This window comes from Amblyomma mixtum, chromosome 10 (assembly GCF_055824585.1).
Source record: "Amblyomma mixtum isolate Tamu chromosome 10, ASM5582458v1, whole genome shotgun sequence".
NCBI lineage: Eukaryota > Metazoa > Arthropoda > Arachnida > Ixodida > Ixodidae > Amblyomma > Amblyomma mixtum.
The window spans coordinates 24,183,717-24,204,097 of record NC_143021.1 but is presented as its reverse complement, the minus strand read 5'-3'; the positions used below and the strand labels follow the sequence as shown (position 1 = coordinate 24,204,097).

At 46.1% G+C, this 20,381-nt stretch overlaps 1 protein-coding gene and 1 pseudogene across 1 annotated transcript; both read left to right on the top strand.

Moving 5' to 3' along the window:
- The first annotated feature begins 3,406 nt into the window (after positions 1-3,406).
- Positions 3,407-15,641, top strand: LOC149325388 (uncharacterized). Its single transcript, XM_089562889.1, has 4 exons — positions 3,407-3,597; positions 3,753-3,821; positions 8,988-9,118; positions 12,672-15,641. The coding sequence occupies exons 1-4, from the start codon at positions 3,438-3,440 to the stop codon at positions 12,882-12,884; spliced, it is 573 nt and encodes a 190-aa protein (XP_089419015.1). The 5' UTR covers positions 3,407-3,437; the 3' UTR covers positions 12,885-15,641.
- LOC149325387 (uncharacterized) lies at positions 14,292-18,778 on the top strand (annotated as a pseudogene).
- The last annotated feature ends 1,603 nt before the right edge of the window (positions 18,779-20,381 follow it).

Here is a 20,381-nt window from a genome sequence, read left to right as displayed (position 1 = left end):
GAGAAAGCACTTTCAAACGAACCGCGCAGCCGCTTTCAGCCCTCTTGCGTTTCGCCGCAGCCTCTATGGTAGAGCGCTCGTTCCTCCGGCGGGCACAGATGACGCTACGGGTACGACTGCTGCAAAAGTTTGCCGCTTCGGCCCGCCGTCACCACACACGATGCTGATTTTCAATTAATTCTGACCAAATCAGGCAAGTACCGCATCCAAACGAAGTGTAAAGCAAAGCTGACCACCAAATGCCACTTTGGTGCGAAATTGGAGCCTGAGCAAGCAAGCGGTTAGGCCGAGATAATTTATCAACTTTCTCTGATCGACACAAGAGTCGACAGGTCGCCCGGGGTTGGCTCATGAGGGTAGCCATACAGAACACCTGCAATGAATTCCAAGAGTGAGTGATGAGGGGCTAGTTGGTACGACATGATTATCTGAGCTTGTTCTGTTTGCTTCTCTCCTGTGTCCAGTCCCCTGCTCAGTTTTAGGTGTTGTAATCGACCTACAAACAACTGAATGAAACTAACAAGGAGGAGAAGGAGATACACTTTATTAAAGGAGAGGTTTTAGGAGCGGGTTGGGGTGGTTACCCCCTCCCTGCGGTGGGATTCTTTTTTAGGCCGGATGCCAGGCGTCCGACCGGTGACGTCGTTCGGAGACCTCTTCGGTCCGCTCCATGACTCTGAGTTGAACCTCCAGCCCTCCGGGTCCGAGCTAGGCAGCGTGGCCTCCCACTGCGATAGGGTAGAGAGCTGTTGACTCTTCGAAGGCTTGTCTTGATTACATGAGAATAGGATGCATGGTGCACATGTTTGCCTTTTGGTGCTCACAGAGTGAACAAACGGGGCTGAACTACTCTGAGAATCGATTGCAGTACATGTACAGATTAAAGAAAATATCCGTTTGGAGCTGCCGCCAACTGACTTGTGTTTTACTTAGAGATATCTGTGGGGTTCAGGGAAGATCTTAATTTCTTCTTGAATGGGTTGCTATTTCTTTGCAAGATATGTCACTCTCTCCTTGGCCGACCTGAGCTCGGGGCAGCGCACTTCTCAGTTAACTACGAAGCCTCGGGCAATTTGGTGTGCCGCCTCGTTTCCAGGATATGGTCCGAATGGGCGGGAACCCAGACCAATGTGATCTGGCGGGTAATGAAGATGTTTTGTAAGATTTTGATGACTGCGGAGTGGGCCCTTCCTTTGGCAAAATTCCGAATTGCGGTCAGAGTCACTAATGATGTATTTGGCAGTGGTAGAGGTAATGGCTAAAGCTATGGCAGCTTTTTCGGCCTCCTCCGGGAATTTTGATTTATCGATCGTCGCTGATGCACGGAAGAAAACCTTGGTGATCGATGACTGCCAGGGAAAAGGTGTGTCTGTACGCATGTTCCATCACGTCCATTTGCGTGTACGTCTTTCTGAACTGAAAATATTTCGTGAAGTTTTGTGCCCCAGCCTTTCTTCTGTCTTTATCCTAGTTTGGATGCATGTTTTTTTGGGCAGAGGACGGACTTTTAAGTGTTCGTGCACGTGTCTTGGAATTGGCAAGGTGTGTGTACGGATACCTTCATATTGTACTCCTGCTTTCTTTAGGATGAAATGTCCCGTTGCAGTGCCTGATAGTCTCATTTGTGCGGTGAGGTGTGCATCCAACATTTCTACTAAGGTGTTATAAATTCCTAACTGTACTAGTTTTTCATTTGGAGCATGACAGGGGAGGCTGAGCGCAATTTCGTGGGACTGTCCAATTAGAGAATCCATTTAGTCTCTTTCTCTGACTATGAGGGTGATGTATGGTGTAGAGTAGATGACTCTGCTGAGAACGAAGGCAGTCCTTCGAAGGACTGCCTTCTTGCATGTTCTTGTTAGTTTCATGAAGCCGAGACCATGAAACAAGAATACGCAGGAAGGCAGTTGTTGAAACCGCTGCCAAAATGCCATCCTTGGTTGCTAGATCTATATGGACGGAGGTGGGAATTGGAGTGAAATTCATTATTTTTCGTAGTAGAGCAATAAAATTTAGCACAGTTATTGGGGATTGAACTGAACGACCAAATACAAAGTTTCATTGATATATCTCCAGCAGTTTTGACATTGAAAATTTTAATTTGCATCATTGTTATACTCAACTTGCAGAAAGTCTTGCGTGAAAAAAAAAAAAAAAAACACGGTAGAAGCTCACAGCTGCTTTTATATTTTAGCCAAATAAATAGTTCATGCAGTGACATTATCCAAATATTTTTATCACCCTTATTTTTTTTACACAGGACATTATATCCATGTTTGAAAAATGCAGTCGCCATCAACATGCCAATTTACCTAAACAGTAAAAAAAATGAGATAGCTATTAAACATATAGAAATGTCACTGCACAGAGAATTTACTAAGAAATACAATGCAACAAACCTCACGCAAATCCCACAAGTCATAGTTGTTCTATGCTTTTTGCAAGCAGGACAGTCGGCTCAAAACTCACTTCTGAGAAAACTGGCTCTAAAGTTGCACAGCCACTACATGTTCTTCAAAATGCCCCGGGGCTGTGTCTTTGCTTGCAGGGGCCTTTGGTCTATCATTTTTTTCTGCACAGCGTGCTTTATTTTTTCTTTGTTAGTCCTTTTCCTGAGCTCTGTGAAGGGCAAGGCTACCAGGTTTGATGCCCACAGACTAGCATACTTCAGTGTAGGCAAGCAAGTTCCCAAAGTTGTAGCGTGCAACTGCATCATGGACTGCAGTCTCCACTGCAAACAATGAATCATGCTCACCTCTTGAAGTCATTGACCAAACGACAGAGGCTTTCCGCAGCATTATGCGTCCTGTTGCCCTTACAACGCTCCAGCTGTTGCGGGTCAGACGGGCCTTGGTAGACAGGTAGCAATGCCTCTGCTACCCATCTCGGTAGCTTGTCCTGTGCTGACCTATGCCTGCTAAACTGTCAGGGCCATGTGGGCACAGCTCATGATGAGGCTCGTCATCTGTAGAATCACCAGGGTGTAAATTTGGGTAACTCCGTCGACGACACCGCGCGAAGTGTATTAGGGACGCTGTACCTTTGCTCCTCAGCTGCTTCGAAGGACACAAAACGTGGTTCCAGGTGTAGTACCTGAACGGTGCGCTTCTGCTTAGGCAAAAGTTCGCCGTCGCAAAAACGGAACTTTGCCCGGGTCGGTACTGCATTGCGGTATCACGCCTACCCTTTGAGAATGGCGCCACAGGTTCCGTTGAACTACGCAACTGCGGTTAGGCAAACGTTATTAAAAGGTCCCTAATTTAGCAAAACCTTTGTTCAGTTAATCATAATGCCAAACGCCGGATTGAGTGTATTACATAAAATTGACATTGCCTCAAAATTTGCGAACTTTTAACTGACCTGAAGTAAAGCCAAAAACAAGTCGTTTTAAGACACTGCTGGATAAATCCACAGCCAAATTAGCCTGGCGTTTGCGCATGTGCTGTGTGCTCCCTGTGCTCGAAGCGCTGATTTTTCGACAACATACAAACACGTGCTTGGACATGGCCAGCGTCGACGGCAGACTTATGAAGGACAAGAGCCAGAAGCGCGACAGCAAACGCTCGAAAGACCTCCTTAGAAACGAAGTCATCACACGTAAGTCTGAAAAGCGCTAGCAAACCGCGCGTGAACGAAAACGCGCGCGCGCTGAAGGCTAACGTGTGCGCGTCAGCATTGTGCATGAATGCCGACGTGTGTGTAATTTGCGCTTATTCATGAGTTAATGCTTTATTTTCCGACGCTGTCCGTAGGTGAAGACCACATCCGCTCTCTCGTGCAGTCCAAGGGGCCGCCGAAGACGTTTCAAGTGACCAGTTCCGGTGAGTGGACGGTCCAAAATTAATTACTACCGCGGAATTGCCATACAGAGACAAGACGAACGCTGCAGTTCGTGCGCACGATCGATGCAGCCTCATGGAAAGCACGCCCCTGTGCAGGATGTTGGGTTCTTTGAACGGCCTTTCCGCCTCGCAAGACTCTCGTTTCCCCCGTTGCGTCAAATGTCAAATTACAGAGGCGTAAAAGCGCCATATATTCTACAGTGCTTCATCAAATGACCGGCGCCAGCTAGTGCTGAGGTAGTTCCAATCGATCATGTGAATCTTCAAGTTTGGCCGGATTCTGTCGCAGAAAAGCGGAATAGCAAGCTTAATTAGCACAAACTCTGCACTGAATGTAATTCGTGGCGTGTTACATTTCGAAACCTGACTTTCCTTTTCCTTTTTTTTCCCACGGTGACTTTTTTCTCTCAGTGAGTTAAAGCCATACCATCACAAAGGGGCCCCAGGCAACATTTTTCGTCCACTTTGGGTTTCAGGTTCCATTAAATAAATTGTGATCATTCAAAACTACACAAAATATTAATCACCAAGTTGAACTGCCTGGGTGCTGTAATAGCTGACAGATATATGGGATAGTGGGTTGCCACTTGCCCATTGGCCACGTTTTCTTTGTTGCTGTAAAGGCTTCCCTCTCTTCCAAGGCCTTCAGCCTCCAGAGCTGTCATTTTCTGGGAGCAATCCACCATGGCCACCTGTTCCATGCTGGCCAGTCGCAGTGTATTGTGGGCGCGACTGTTGCGGTGCTAAATGCGGGCAGTTTATCCCTGATTTAACAGCTTTTGGTTAAGCAGTTTTAGTTAAGCTTATATACTGGTTATGGAACATTTAAGCTGAGATGAGACTGGACTGCCTGTGCACGCCGCATGTGGCCAATCTAAGCCTTGCTCACACAGCTTCAAATGGGCTGAAGCGCGGTGGCTCAGTGGTTATGGTGCTCGGCTGCTGACCCGAAAGACGCGGGTTCGATCCCGGCCGCGGCGGTTGAATTTCTTTGGAGGAGAAATTCTAGAGGCCCGTGTACTGTGCGATGTCAGTGCACGTTGAAGAACCCCAGGTGGTCGAAATTTCCGGAGCCCTCCACTACGGCGTCTCTCATAGCCTGAGTCGCTTTGGGACGTTAAACCCCATAAACCAAACCTAAACCAGCATAACAGAACTTCCTCTTTATGGCACCAACAAATGGGGCCTGTAAGCCCCATCTCTTGGATGCTTTTGGAATTGTGTCTTTCTGCGAGTTCACTTCTGCTGCAAGTGAACGGAGTGCATGTTGAGACGTGCTATGCTCAGTTTTGTGTTTCAGTACTGTGATTGAACCAGAGCTGTTCCGTATGGCAGACTGCTACAGTGCAATGGCTGAGAGATGGCATTCACAAGTGCTTGTGTACTCGTCCTGCGTCGTCACTGGCACGTGCATGCTTTGTTGCTGGTGTTGGTTGCTGTGTTTTGTTGTTGAATCGGGATGAGGATGGATGTCGTGAACACTGTTGTGAACTCGTATGGAAGGGCTGTTTTCATTGTACTAAACTTGAAGCTAGCAGGTCACTGAGGCCTGATAATATTCCCAATATATTCCTTCAGAGATATACCGGAGCAACTACTAATGTTCTGGCTGTCATATTTTATGCCTCCTTGCTAACTGGGAGGGCACTGAATGACAGCTTATTCCACTCCTTGGCAGTTTCCTTCGCTCACCGGCTCAGCTGTTCTCTCGCTGTTCTCCAGCCCTCTGGTCTTCCGTTACTCATTTCTCAGGAAGGGTGGTAGTTCTGGTCTCGCAGGAGATGCCATTGACTTGGCCTGACAAATGCAGCCGAACTCAGGTACCAAGTGACAAAATGGGGAGGTTGTTTGGTGTCTAGCTTTCTCGGGTCGCAAGCCAGAGAATGGGTCTTAGTCAAGGATTCGCTGAACAACTTTTTACTCTAAGAAGTGATACAGAGGAGTTACAAATCATTCACATGAATACATGCAAAGCATTCTCCAAAGCAGTGCAATACATGGAAAGCAATACTTGACAGAGGTCACAATTCAGAGAGAAATATTGCAACCATAGTGCGTTAATGCATGAGACAGGCAAACGAAAGCAACAAAAGTTGTTCACCAGTCCGATGAATGGGAGCTCACGGCGAGGTCGTCTCCAAGACTAATGCGCTTTCTTTCATAGGTTTGTGGCTGAGCATCAGTGCTGTAACACAGGAGTCGTGTTGGAGGGCTTCTTCGAAGCTAAAACTATGGCATAAGCTGACTGCCGGTGCTAAACATTCTCCATTTACATTCTGTTAGTCACTTCATGTCTAGGCTGGCCTACATACACATAACCTCGACAGTACAACCGTTCTCTCAGCCTCATGCCAAAGCCCGCTTTGCCATTTGACAGGCGCCGAAGGATTCTCCACAAACTTCTAGTTTTTTTGTTCTCCGGTTGGTCACCACCCCTTCTAGACAAAATGAAGAGGGCGTCACTGAAAGAGACCCTGAAATGATTTCGATGGGCATATTCTAGTGAAACAGATCTGTAGAGGTGTTCTTTGGGGGAAATTTGGAAGCTCTGCATGTACCTTATAATTTAGAAATTTTTTTTTTGAAATCGCTGCTCGCAGTAGCTTGTGACCGGTTATGGCAACACACCTCACCGCACGTCCCCTACCCCGATGACGTGAGTGGACAGACAGGGTTAGCTTGAACGCTGATGCTTCTGCCCACTGATGTCATCGAGGCAGAGGACGCACGGCGGTAAGACGTCGCCCTAATCGGTCACGAGCAACTGCAAGCTGCGGTTTTTAAAAAAATATTTCTGAATTATAGGGTCCAAGCAGAGCTTTCAAATTTGACTCGAGTACCCACAAAGACCACTCAACAGATACGTTGCACTAGAATATGCCCATCGAAATCATTTGACAGTCCCTTTAACACATGCAAGGCTATATACCCTCCATCAGTGGTTAGTGGATTTCTATCCGTTGTTCATTCGATCTTTCTGCGCTGCTATGGCGTAAGCGAGCGTGTTTTTGTTTGCGCTGTGCTTGATTCATAAATGTGTGGTGAATTTTGTGACAGTGGCAGAGTACAATGAATACTCCTGGAACTAAAAGGGTGGCATCATTTGCACTTAATTTCTTTGGGGGAAAAAAAAAGACCTTATGTCTTTTTTTTGCTTCCCACACCCTGCTTCCCTTTTTTCTTCTTGGTGTTAGTGCAAAACACTTCCTGAAACACCGCTCCTTTCCTTTTTCAGCATCGATGAACGATTGCTGAACTGGTGGTGCTACTTAAGGGCACCTACATGTGCTTTCCACATCCTGGTGTTTTAGCTGCGACCACAGTTACCGGGAAAGGTTGCCACATACCTCCTTCAGTCACCAGTGCTGCTATCATGGTAGCTGTCTACCTGAAGCCAAGACAATGGCGGAACACTAAACGCAGCTGCAGTTGGTGTAGCTGTAGTTTGCTTGTTGGCAGCTTGGCAGTTCTTTCTGAGAACTGATTATTGCGCACAGCCAAAGCGACAGATGTTGGTGTGATGGAAGTGGAGGCAAAGTAGAGTGGACCTTTCATGCTTGTTAAATTTGTTAAATTAAACTTGCCGCTTACATTAGACTTTGCACTCAGTTACCACAGCGGTTGCCTAGTGGTTTGAGCATTCACGTGGCATGCAGCAGGTACGGGGTTTGGTCCCCACTGCTGCTGGGTACATATACCAGTGGTAGAGTGGGTGCAAGCTTTCCCCTGGCGTGGTGCTCGGAATCTCCAGGGGGAAATGCTTGGGAAATGGGACTTTGGCCCCACCTTGAGCCAACTTTGGGACTATTTGGCCACGGATGCTCATGTGCCATAAAAATACACCACTACCACCACCATCATCATCATAAAATCATCATCATCATCACAATGTATAAAATTGCACCCTTTTCTGTGGAATATACTCTTTCGTTATGTGTTTTATTTTCTGTTATCTGTGTTTTTTTCCCATACTCATGTAATTACTTGCAAACAACAGTGTTTTTAATGTATACCATTCCATTTGTATTCGCTTTTACTATGTGCCCATCCTGTAAAAATCCCAATGGGATTGACAGTATCTGAAATAAATAAAATAAATAAATAAATACTTTCAAGTTGGTGTACACTCAAGAGTTGTATGGAGTGCATCTGCTCTGCATATACATGGCTCGTGGTCATCATAACTTGAAGGAGTTTTAATGATTACGGGCTGCTTGAATTTGAGCTGCTTCATAGGCAGAGTGGAGGTGTTCGTTGTCAAAGCATAGGGTCAGTCACACTTAGAGGGAACATGGCTCCGCGTGGCCACGCACCTGCGGAGTGCCATTGAATCTAACCTGTTCATGGCTCAATACAGAGTGCCGCATGAGAAGAGGGTGCTCGACGTGGTGGTTCATGTCATCTGCCCCTTTGCACGGGTCTGCCACCGGCTTGGTTGCAATAGCGCTCCATGGGCCAGATCCTACTTCGGTTCTGTCTCTGAACCGTTCCTTTACGGAGTGACGTAAAAATGACGACAGCAAACTACGTGCGGAAAAAGAAGGGAAAGCCAAGGGCCAATCGGCAAGCTCCCGACCTCGCGAGAGCCCGGCCCACGACTGCCTGGATTTTTCGGGGGGCCGTACACTAATATATAGGTTGGTTTTAAAAAGAAATCAAATATAACAAATAAATAGTAATACATATTATTTAATAAGAAGTCGCAATACATGCCAGAGAGTGCAGTAAACAACTATTTTGAGGTTTCTTTTAGTGCATGTTTCTCCTTCATGTCGGTAGATGGTGTCGCATGTGCGCACACGGCACCATCTGTGTGCTATCGGCAGCGGTAAAGTGAGCAGTGGTTCCCGCAAAGAGGATCTACTTGCCGTGGTTATCCTGTGCCGGCAGGCGGAACGGTTCCTTTCGGCGCCATGGCCACGCCCCGTGATGTAGGCGAAAAACGCGGAGCTGCCTCCGGAAGTTTTTCGTTACGCCGGACATGACGCTGGTTGGCCAATGAGAAGGGGCGAAAGGAACTGGTTCCCGAACGGAACCGCAGTGGGATCTGGCCCCATGTGTTGGCAGCCACGCGGAGCCGTGTTCCCTCTAAGTGTGATCGACCCTGTACATTGTAAGTCATCTCAATCGTTTCTTTGTGCCTAGCCCTGGCCCAGGTGAGGTCCTTCCTTCCGAAGCTGGCCGAAGCAGAGAAAGCGAGGCTGGAGGCTGGCTGTGACGACAGTGTCAACATTGAGGCGGAAGATGCTGCAGGCGAGGGGCCGTTCATCGAGATGGTGAGGCATGCTGCGTTGATTTTGAAACGGGCACTATGTGGGACAAAAAGCAAGAATACTGTTAGTGAATTGGTGGCTGTATCTGCGCTAAATTTCGGCCACTGTGTCAGAAGTTGTAGTCATCTCAAAAAGCTCTATCAAGGAGTCTGTGAAATTTTCTTTGTAAAAGTGTCATCTTTACTAGAGAATTTGACAGCATTCTGGCTAACTTCTGGCTATCCTGTGGTCAGATATACATTGGGCAAACGGGACGTTGTATCAACACACGACTCGGAGAACATCTCAATTCATTAGAATCTAGTCGCTCCACTAATCTAGTTGATCATTGCCGAGAGTGTCAATCATGTTTTCCGTCCTTGCATTTTGCTGACATTTTGTACAAACACCCCGACCAGTTGACCAGGGAAATTATCGAGGCCTACAACATGGCAAAAAAAGCAAGATTGTGTGTCAGCAAACCATCCCTGCTCCTGCGTGACTGTGAGGTTGCATATCTGGACATCACATAGTAACACATGCATTCTGATTTTGGTGTTTTTTTTGTTTTCTGTTTCCTTTTATAAGCGTGTTTTCTGTGATTAAACTTTAGTTGAGAGTCAGCGCTTGTTCCTGTGTATTCTTCGTCTAGTCTCCGTTTGTTCGCACTGTTTTTTTGCATTATGTATCACCAACTCGCCCGCTTATCTATCCTGTTAAAACATTTGCTGTCGTAGACGCCCCCTGAAGTCTTCTTTCTTGCTGCTTGAAACTGTCAGTTTCTTTCTAGAAACATGAATTTGTCTTAAAAAGCTCAATCAAGGAGTCTCTGAAATTTTCTCTGTAAAAAAGCTGTCGTCTCTACTAAATTTGCGGGGATACGGTGGATGCAGCTAGCAAAGGACGGGGTTAATTGGAGAGACATGGGAGAGGCCTGCAGTGGGCGTAGTCAGGCTGATGATGAAGATGCTCTGAAGGCACGCTTTGCCACATAATTTCAGTAATTGCATGGAATAAATGCGTGGCTATTCCAAAGTTATTAAAAAAAAGGGGGGGCACACTTCTTTTTATCAATAATTTATTTTTACTAACTGCCCCTGTATTCAGCTTTCGTGTGTAGTTACACAGGTTCTTTGTTAGCATACCATTCCAGATGACAAATAAGCCATTTGGACATCAAACTCTAATGGGAACATAATGAGTGAGTCAAGATTTTTATTCTTGATTGAATTAACAGCGCCAATAAGTACTACTTGCAAGCATGGACACACCCAGTGCAGCGGCACTCCAAGTACCACTCGAAGGCACAAGGCAGCTGACCATGACACCATCACAATCAAAAGGCACTATTTGCTTGAAGTGCCTCTTTTGAGGGGCATTTGCCACTTCGTTCTGGATTTGTACCTGATTATAGTTAGCCACTGTTAGCTATCTATCTGGCCATTCTAAAATGGTGAAGGGTGAAGCTGCCCTTCCTTGTTTTTTACTGGCCAAGACAAATTCATTTTTCTATAAGGAAACTAACAGCTTCAAGGAGCAAGAAAGAAGACTTCAGGGGGCGTCTACGACAGCAAATGTTTTAACACTAGCATGCAAGAAGTTAGCCAGAATGTTAATCCCATCTGCCCACCTAACTTTCTGCCGCCCCCCTGCTACGCTTCCCTTCTCTTGGTATCCACTCCGTTGCCCTTAAGGACCAGCGGTTATCCTGCCTTCGCATTACATGCCCTGCCCAAACCCACTTCTTCCGCTTGATTTCAACTAGGATGCCATTAACCCGCGTTTGTTCCCTCACCCACTCCGCCCGCTTCCGATCTCTTAATGTTACACCTATCATTTTTCATTCCATAGCTTCAGAGCAGCCTAACTCTACTTGTTGGTGGTGGCAAATTTCAGCTCTTCTGGGCTTTCCTGCAATGTCCTTGTTAGTTTTGCTGCACGCTAGGATCTGTGCATCTCTTTCCTGCATGACGTCCAATGGGGTGACCCTGGAGTGCGCTTCATTCTTATTGAGTGAGGGCTGTGGAGAATAAGTGGCCATTCTGGTTCGGCTTGCAGTATCTCACTGCTCGTTCCAGTTGATTTGATCCGGTAGGGGGCAGCACAGGTCAAAGCCAAGGACCGGCACTGCCGACTCTGAGTGAAGGATGTAAATGGTCTGAGGCCTTCTTTGAAAGAAGAACTGTCTAATTACGTTATGTGCAAGGAAGTGGGAAACTGCACAGAATCTACACGCTTGTTCACCAGGTGCCGGCATTGTACCGGGTGTTTCAGCGAACACTTTCAAAAAGTTTCAAAAATGGGCTTTCTGGCACAGTACTATTACCAGTGTTGGCGGACAACAGAAAACTGGTGAATCGTCTTAGTCTTAAGTAGTAAGCTGGCTAACTAGTTTTGATAATTTACTTTTTAACTAGTAGAGTTAGGTGCCTAGTTGCAATTTGAGATTTATAGCCGGCCGTTAGTAAAATACATGTCTGTTTTTAGAATTTTTAAAATGCAATTAGGTACCATTGGTGTCGTGACTTGTCAAAATTTAGCTTTTCCGACTAGGTGCGTGTACTGGAGGAGTTGCTTTGCCTGCATGCTTTCGAAAACGCATGTATTTCTGCACAATGCAGCCAGATTTTGTAGAGCTACAGCAGCGAGGGTAATCGCGTTTTCGAAATTTAAAAACTGATATGGCTACAAATCTCTGATTTCTACCTAGCTCTACTAGTTAAAAGGTTCATTATTAAAAATTAGTTTACTGGCTAACTATTTAAGATGATTCACCGATTTTCTGGTGTCCACCAACACTGGTAATACTATGCTGCAAAAGCCACATTTTCACCCCAAAAAGCCTATATTTGAAAATTTTTGAAAGGGTTCGCTGAAACACCTGGTATAGTGCCGACGCTTCGTCACGTCCCTAGAAATCCCTAGATGAAGGCCAGGCTTGCTGAAAAGGGAGCTTCTGGAAATTTCTATTCACTTGCATGTCATACTCGGCCCTCCACCAGTGTCCACACCATGGTGAGGCAGCTGGTGGCATGAATGACTTGATGCGCAGGTTTGAAGACTTGAGAAGTATTAATAAGCCACGTAAGTGTGCTGAGTGTAGTCAGGCTGATGATGGTGATGAGTGGCCACAGCGAAGACATTTTATTATTTTTTATTTCTATTTATAAATACTGTGGTCTTGAACAACAAGACCATCGCAGTTGGGTACATAATTTGTGCAACACCAAAGGACAAAAAAAAAATAAAGAAATACAGCAGACAAGGCGTCACCAGCAGCGAAATTACTACACACTGTACTGTATCGTTTCACAACATTAGAATACATACACTTAAGTCATCAAGCCAAGCATATAAAGCATATAACATACAACATTCTTGCAAGAGAAAGAAAATAGACACATCTGAGCTTCATGAAACAGTGATTACGGTCTAGATACCCATCACTCTACTACCTGGGAGCAAATGGGTGTCCTTGCTGCCTGTTAAGGTGGGGAAAATAAGTTGCAGAACTAATCCCAGGCGACGGTGAATGGGAATAAAGTTGTCCAAATTGTATTTCTTTTTTATTTTCCAGAACTTTGCCGTTGCTGGCCTGGTGTCCAGCAGTGATGATGACTCGTCATCCGGTTCAGAAGCCGAGCTGCAGTCCAGTTCTGGATCTGAAGAGGAGCCAACCGTGCAAGTTAGGCCTAAGAAAAAGGCAGTTCGCCGGTGTCCTGCCAACGGTTCTGCTCTGATAAAAGAACTCCCAGGGACAGATACAGGGCCAAGGCCGGGCGGTTCGTGAGTGCCTTTGTGGGTGCAGTCTCCTGCAGTGACTCGTGGAGTTCCGTGGAAGCTGTAACCCGCAACATAGGCTTTCTATGGCATTTGTGGCTGCTGTACTGCTTGTAAATAGAGGTGTGTGTAAGGATCCAGGCTCCCACACATTGAAGTCACATTGTCTCGGTCTGGTAAGATGTCTGTCTGTAGGCCTGTCAGCTCAGTGAGGCTGGAAACATCGTGCTCCAGAGAAGGTGTAGTTTATCCCACAAAGTGGTAATTCTGGGACATGCTTCCTTTTGTTATTGAACTGGGAATGCGCATTTCTTTTAGAGAAATGCAGTGTTCTGCAACTTTATCATAACCGTTTTGAAAAATTCTCCCGCCTCAACTAGAGGCTCGTTTGGGATGGAACCGCGCAAAAATCTTGCTTATTGTTGTCCCCTTTGTTGCCCTGCCGCGGTGGCTCAGTGGTTACGGCACTCGGTTGCTGGCCCAAAGGATGTGGGTTCGATCCCGGCTGCAGTGGTCGAATTTCGATGGCGGCGAAATTCTAGAGTCCCGTGTCAGTGCACGTTGAAGAACCCCAGGTGGTCGAAAGTTCCGGAGCCCTTCACTATACGGCATCCCTCGTAGCCTGAGTCGCTTTGGGACGTTAAACCCCCATAAACTATAAACCTGAATGTGCTGTATTCTGCTACAGAGAGGAGCTCTTTAATGAAATTATGCCAACGTGCCTGAATATAGGTAGTTGCAATTATGTGAACTGAACTGCAGCCAACGTAAGATGGTGGGAGCAGCGGCCTGATTAGAAGGCCATAGCTCGCATGTTTACTGTATGTGGTATGAAAAGGTAATGAGGGCCATTTATGAAGTCAAATCTTGCTTCACCCACATGCACTTGTTTGTGGCTGTGAATGGAACGGTGGTGCTGCTTTATTAAAGCCAGTATTATGTAAAATGACCTTCGCGAACGCATGAACTGGGAAAGAAACTGCACCCCCAATGCATGTAACATACGGCTGTCTAGGTCGTGCTGTTTTTCTTACTGCTGGGCCAGCCGTTGGAGGTCAGTGCTTGAAGCATGTGGGGGTGCCTGTTCCTAGCTCCCATTGTTGCTGCTCCACTTCATATTTCACAGCAGCAGCTGTGTGGATGTTGTTCAACGAAATCATGTCGGCAGCATTGTTGGCATGGTGTACGCGTTCTGCACATCCCATGACTCCTCCCACCATATGAGGGGAATTTAAAAAAAAAAAGGCGGGAGCCGGACGTTAATCCGATTTAATTAGGGAAATCGGCCGCACAGGGCAATAAATTGAAGTTTCTAAGAATGCTGGGAACGTGTAGGTCGAGTTCCCGCGGCAAAAAGACAAGTTCAGATTCCTCTTCAGTGCACCATTAAGAGGGAGGTACCAACTGAAGTGGCAGAATGGATGCCTGTGAAGGTGAAATGGTTGGTCATTGGGGTGTACGAGGCTTGAAGATCGAGTTACCTATCTCGGTAGCTGCCAAGCACTATTTACTCGAGCAGGAAAGAGAGAATAGATCCAGGTGTGTGCCAGATGCTTCAAAAAAAAAAAAACCAGTATGCTACTTGCTCGTGAAACTGAAATTGGTTTTCTACTCATGTGCTTTGAGGTAGTGCTCAGGATTTCTTTGAGGTCTGGTCAAAAGGCAGCTTATATTTTGAAGTGCGCAATTTTTTGGGTTTGCCTGATTTTAGCATAGAGCTCCTGCTGCAAAACATAGGCAGGCTGCTTTAAATTTATTTTGACCTGTTGGAAAACGTGCATCAAAATGCTCATGACTATTCCCACCACTGTGTAGTTATTAACTAGGGGTGTGCGAATATTCAAACTTTCGAATACGAATCGAATATGTTTGATATTCGGGTCATATTGATATTCAAGAAATTTATATTTGAGATTTTCTGAATATATTGAAAATTTCCGAATATTCGGACATTTTTTAATATTCTCCAGCGATTGTATAACGCCAACTATCACAAATTTGACCATGGCAAAGGCATAATATCTGGGCAAATTATCTGATAATTGAGTTTAGTGGGTCAGGAAAACAATACAAATGTGTCCGCCTTGCTTTCTTCTCTGGCGTTTATCATGCGGACCAACCGCATTCAGCTGCTGCTAGGCTTGACCTCGTGTGAAATTTCGCAAGTGGGCTTTCTCACATATGATACCTGATGAGAACAAGATTGCCGATCACCCGTTGTGAAAAATCCCAATGACAAAGCACGCTGTTTGTTCTTTGGTCCTTCCATAGTGTGTTATGTACTTAATGCCCACACACACATGGCATTTGTCTTGTTGCCTTCATAACTCCCCTAGCATGAGCTGCGCTATCTTGTTTTGGTCAACTATGATATGCGGGAAAGCGCATTTGCGGAACTTTTCGTATCAGAAAGTTTCAGTACTCGCACACCCCTCGTTGTTACCGATATAAATGCTAGCATAGCTCTACTTTATTGAGAAGTACACAAAAATTTTGACAGCTGTTGTTGGGGGCGGCAAGGTGTATGTTTCTTGGTGCACAATTTTTTAAATTGCGTGCGTCGGTCATTGCGAAATAATGATTTGTAAATAGAAGAACAAAATAAGGCTTCTAATTGTAAAATTTCACAGCCTAGATAAAGTGTAACTATGAGATTGATTCACCACTCTTTTTATTGTTATGCGACAGTTTACACATCACTCTTCCTTTGTATATACATATGTGTATATAAAATTTGTTTTTCAAATAAAGTATGGCCACATTTTCAGTGCTGTTCTGTGCCTTTTCGCCTTATTATTTTGGCGCTCATGCTCTTCTTACAATGTCATCATCATCAGCCTGACTACGCCCACTGCAGGGCAAGGGCCTCTCCCCCATGTCTCTCCAAGTAACCCTGTCCTTTGCCAGTTGCGGCCACTGTATCCCCGCAAGCTTCTTAATCCCGTCTGCCCACCTAACTTTCTGCCGCCCCCTGCTACGCTTGAAATCCACTCCGTTACCCTCAAGGATGCACTAAAGAGGATTCTGAGCTTGTCTTTGTACTGTGGGAACTCCATCTACAGGCTGCAAGCATTCTTAGAAAATTTCAAATTATTGTCCTCTCCGGCCAATTTCCCCATTCAATCAAATTAAATCTCCCTGTTGCCTTTTTTTTTTTTTAACTCACCTCTGAACGTAGGAAGAGCCGGCCATTGCATGGATATGGTGGCTAGACGGGGAGGTGAGAGCAACGCGGTGGGCAGTGCATTGCACCTGCTGACGCAGTAGTTCATCCTAGCGACAGGCGACACTCATGTGGCTTGTTAGATGCCTGTTTTGCCTGTTTTCAGCAGCAGCACTGAAGAATATCGGTCATGTGTTGTGCCAGCTTGTTCGAAGACGTGTTCCTGGATTTCTGTCGTTAGTGTTCTAGTTAACGTTGAATTGTTGTCATGACATGATCGACGATGGATAGGCCTTCGAAGCGCCAGACACATTGCTTTGCTGTTGTGAAGGAGTAGGTTGTGCAACCACGGGACGAAGCACGAAGAAAAGAACACAGAGACACACACAAGCGCTTGTGTGTGTCTCTGTGTTCTTTTCTTCGTGGTTGGTCCCGTGGTTGCACAACCTGCACCTTCACAACATCATGTACCAACTAGGCCCAACCAAAGTTTCATTGTTTTGCACCGGGATGCACAAGCAGGTATGTTTCCTCAAGGAATAAAGACATGAAAGCATCAGTTTTCAGTGCAAAAAATGATAAAGAAAGGTTCAAGGCTTGGCAGCGAGCAATTCCACGAGTGGACAGACCTCTTGAGAAAACTTCAGTGCTGTGTGAGTTGCACTTTGAACCGAGATTCATCGCGCGGGACTATACGCATCGTAAATGGTGTGGTTGTCAAGATTGTCAAGCCGACCGTGTCTCAGCGAAGATGCTCTACCTACAGTCTTTCCCAACACACCTCATTACTTATCAAAGAAGCTCCCGCAAAAGCGTCTGTCAAGGACTTCAAGAGGAGAGGTAGTGGGGGAAAAAAAGGAAGGTAGACGGCGGCGTGTAGCGTGACATGGCTTCGTCAGGTGACGACGGCACCAGTGACGCAGCAGCGGATGACGCAGTAGACTACGATAAATGCTCCCTGGAAAAACTGGACTGCCTACTTAGCGAGAAGCTAACCAGCAAGTACTGGTCCAAAAGTCATCACGAAGGAGCCCCGAGGACTGTGGCATTTAGTGTTTTTGCGCAGGCTGGACTAGGTGCGTGCTTCAAAAAGCTGGTGTTATGTTCTGCAAAGGACACTCATTATCACTGTTCTGTATTTGTGCAAGGTGTGTGCTTGAAAAAAGAGCACCTGCCAGACGCCGAGTCTGTAGAAAAGCTGCTCTGCTCAGTAGATAACATGAACGCGTGCTGCGGTTTGAGAAAAACCATGTGGAGGAAAGATATCAAAATTTGTCTCAAGCAAAGTACAGAATGCACGGGAATAATGTCGACAGCAAAACCTGCTCAGGCGCATCGCTGGATGAAAGGGCGCGCATCTCAGTGCAGATACCTGAGGAAGCTGCTTTTGAATCGGGCATCGTATAAAAGAAGGAACAAGAAAGTGACCCCTGCCTTCAGCGCTGCAAGAAAAAGCTGATGAGACGTAACCAGCAGTTAAGGCATGCAAAGGCAAAGGTGGGTAGCCTGGAGGGAGTTCTTCCAAGGATGAAAGATGAAAATGCTGCCATTTCATCATCAAAAATTGAAGACAGGCTCACTGGACTGCCTGAAAAGCAGCAAGAACAAGTGGGAGCATGCTTCAAAGCATCAAACAGGAAGGGGACCCAAGGCATGCGATACAGCCAACAATGGATACCTGAGTGTATTTTGATGCGGCTCAAAAGCCCGAAGCTCTATGAGCATATTCGGAGGCACAAAATAATGGTGCTTCCTAGCAAGAGCTGCTTGCTTTAATACATGAAAAACTATAAAAGCAGCTTTGGGTTCAATGAAAATGCTTGCCGCAGTTTTGGGAAAAACCAAAACTACGGATGAATATGAGAGGCACGGAGGAATCCTTATAGATGAAGCTCTCGGAGAGCCTGAAGGTCACCAGCAGTGGGTTCATTGAGGGCTTTGTTGATTTGGGGGCCTACACTTCTCCAGACCAAACCATGGAGGGATGTGATCATGGCTTAGTCATACTTTTTCAGCCATTTTCCGGACAGTTCCAGCAAATACTGGGGGTATTTGGTTCTCGCAGCAATGTGAAGGCAGATATCCTTTCAAAGATTATTTTGGATGCAACATTAGCTGCTGAGAAAGCTGGCCTGTTTGTTGATTTTGTCACAACAGATGGTGCTTCGTGGAACCGTATGTGGCGGCAGTTCGGCATCAAAGGAAGCCAGAAAAATACTGTGTGCAAAGTCAAGCACCCACTAGGTGGCAGTAGAAGCCTACATTTCCTGTCAGATTTTCCGCACTTGGTGAAATGTGTCAGAAAAAGTGTTGTGAAGACCGGCCTTCAGATACCAGAAGGAAGAGTGAGGCCCGATGTGTTGAAAGAGGCGTGGAAGTGCAACAACAGAAAAGTTGTCAGACTGCAAGCAATGCCTCACGTGACAAAGGCGGTCATAGAACCCAGTCGGTTTTAAAAAATGAAAGTAAATCATGCCTTCACTTTTTTCAGCGATGAGGTCCTAAGGGGGCTGTCGGCGTACAAAAATGACATTGAAAGTGTGTGTGGCAAAGGCTGCAGTGAACCAACAGTATCGTTTATACGTAGGATGTCTAAGCTCATCTCTGCAATGACATCAAGGTGCAGCCGTGATGCTATGCATCCAAAATTGCAAGCTCTTGGCGAGGTTTATTGCTACGAGGCAGTGCACAGAGACGACGGACAAGAAAAGACACACAGCAAGGCGCTAACTATCAACTGAATTTTATTTGGGAAAAACATCTCTTAAATATCGCTGTTCTGCCCGTCAGTTGGTTGCACATCACGTGGAAATGGTCGATCTGCAAACGTGTCAATGAACGTGAATTCCTTATCATGCAGAGGCAAGGTCGTACTGCTAACGCATGAGTCTCCTCTTTTCCTTATATGATACGCTTCTGCGAGCTCTCAGGTCACTTTATCTCGGTGCCTGAACAGCACCACCGCCCTGTCAAGGAGGGGCGAACATGCTTGGCATGAACTGCAATGCTCGGCTAAGTTCCTGAAAGGCCGACTATGTTTTTCCACACGTCAGCGGAATGCTGTATACTACGCCAACGGCACATGAGACATATCAAAACTGGCGCCGGACGCTACAGCCTGTATTGGCTCGTGACTGCCCTTCTATAGGCCCATGCGCAGATCCGGCCAAGCTTCTTTAGAACGGAAGACACTACTTCAGTTGATAGTTAGCGCCTTGCTGTGTCTTTTCTTGTCCGTCGTCTCTGTGCGCTGCCTCGTAGCAATGAATCTTTACCAGCTAGCCCAAGTAGCCATTCTTGGCGAGGTGGAGAATTTTCTTCGCTACCTAAATGCTTGGGAAGCAGAAGTAACGCTAGGCTTCATCAGTCAAGGAACTGCAGAGGGGCTACGTGTCACGTTAAGCAGTACGATATCAATCCTTGACTACATCGCAGGAAAGTTGGGTTATAAATATTTGCTAACGGCACGTTTCAGCCAAGACCCACTAGAAAATATACTATTTGGGATTTTAAGACAAATGTCCAGAAGTAACGACCACCTGACCCCCACCCAATTCCTGCTTTCAGCAAACTGTCTCTCTTTTTGCAGTTTAGCAAAACCACCAGGCAACGGAAATGTGTCACCAGCCGCAATTAGGGGTGTGCGAATATTCGAAATTTTCGAATATATTTCGAATATTATACTTTTAGTATTCGAATTCGATTCGAAACCCAAGTATTCGTGTTGTTTAGAATATTCGACCCGACGCGAATATTCGTATCTAGCCGAATATTCATTGTGAGCACCGGCGTTCATTTCGGTCCGCAAGCCCTATCGACAGATACATAACAACATGGCGGCGCCTACACGGAAGGAAAATTCTTTCTTCCTCCAAGGGCCATGCCGTAGCTGACTGCACTGGTGAGCATGTTCGTGGCTATACCTGCGAAGCTGGTATAGTCAGAGCTGTGCACGAAGTACCTCACAATACGTGCCAGGTCAGTGCCAAGTGAGAGGGCATTTTCTGTGGCTGGAGGAGTCGTTTCAGTTAGAAGAGAACTACTTCTGCCTGACCATGTGGTGCAGCTGGTTTCCCTTCACGACAACCTTTTATCTTCATCGCAGCAACGCGCTTTTGTGCTGATGGCAAGCTGGCCTTAATCAATGCTGTGTACTAGCCATCCTCTCTGATATTTCTACTATTCTAAGAATAATGTTCGAGACTGATACTTTTTGTGCAGCCACACACACCTTTTGTGCTCATTTAATCATCGATAGTTGAACTGTGATGTTCTTGGGTGCCCAAATAAATGTTTTGTAGTGATTAAATGCGTCGTCCTTGATTATTTGATATTCGATTCGAT

Excerpts from the sequence above, each read along its gene's own strand:
- LOC149325388 (XM_089562889.1), top strand. The coding sequence starts at position 3,438 with ATGTGCTGTGTGCTCCCTGTGCTCGAAGCGCTGATTTTTCGACAACAT. Across the intron at positions 3,822-8,987 it reads GTTTCAAGTGACCAGTTCCG|CCCTGGCCCAGGTGAGGTCC; the intron begins GTGAGTGGACGG and ends CTTTGTGCCTAG. Across the intron at positions 9,119-12,671 it reads AGGGGCCGTTCATCGAGATG|AACTTTGCCGTTGCTGGCCT; the intron begins GTGAGGCATGCT and ends TTTATTTTCCAG.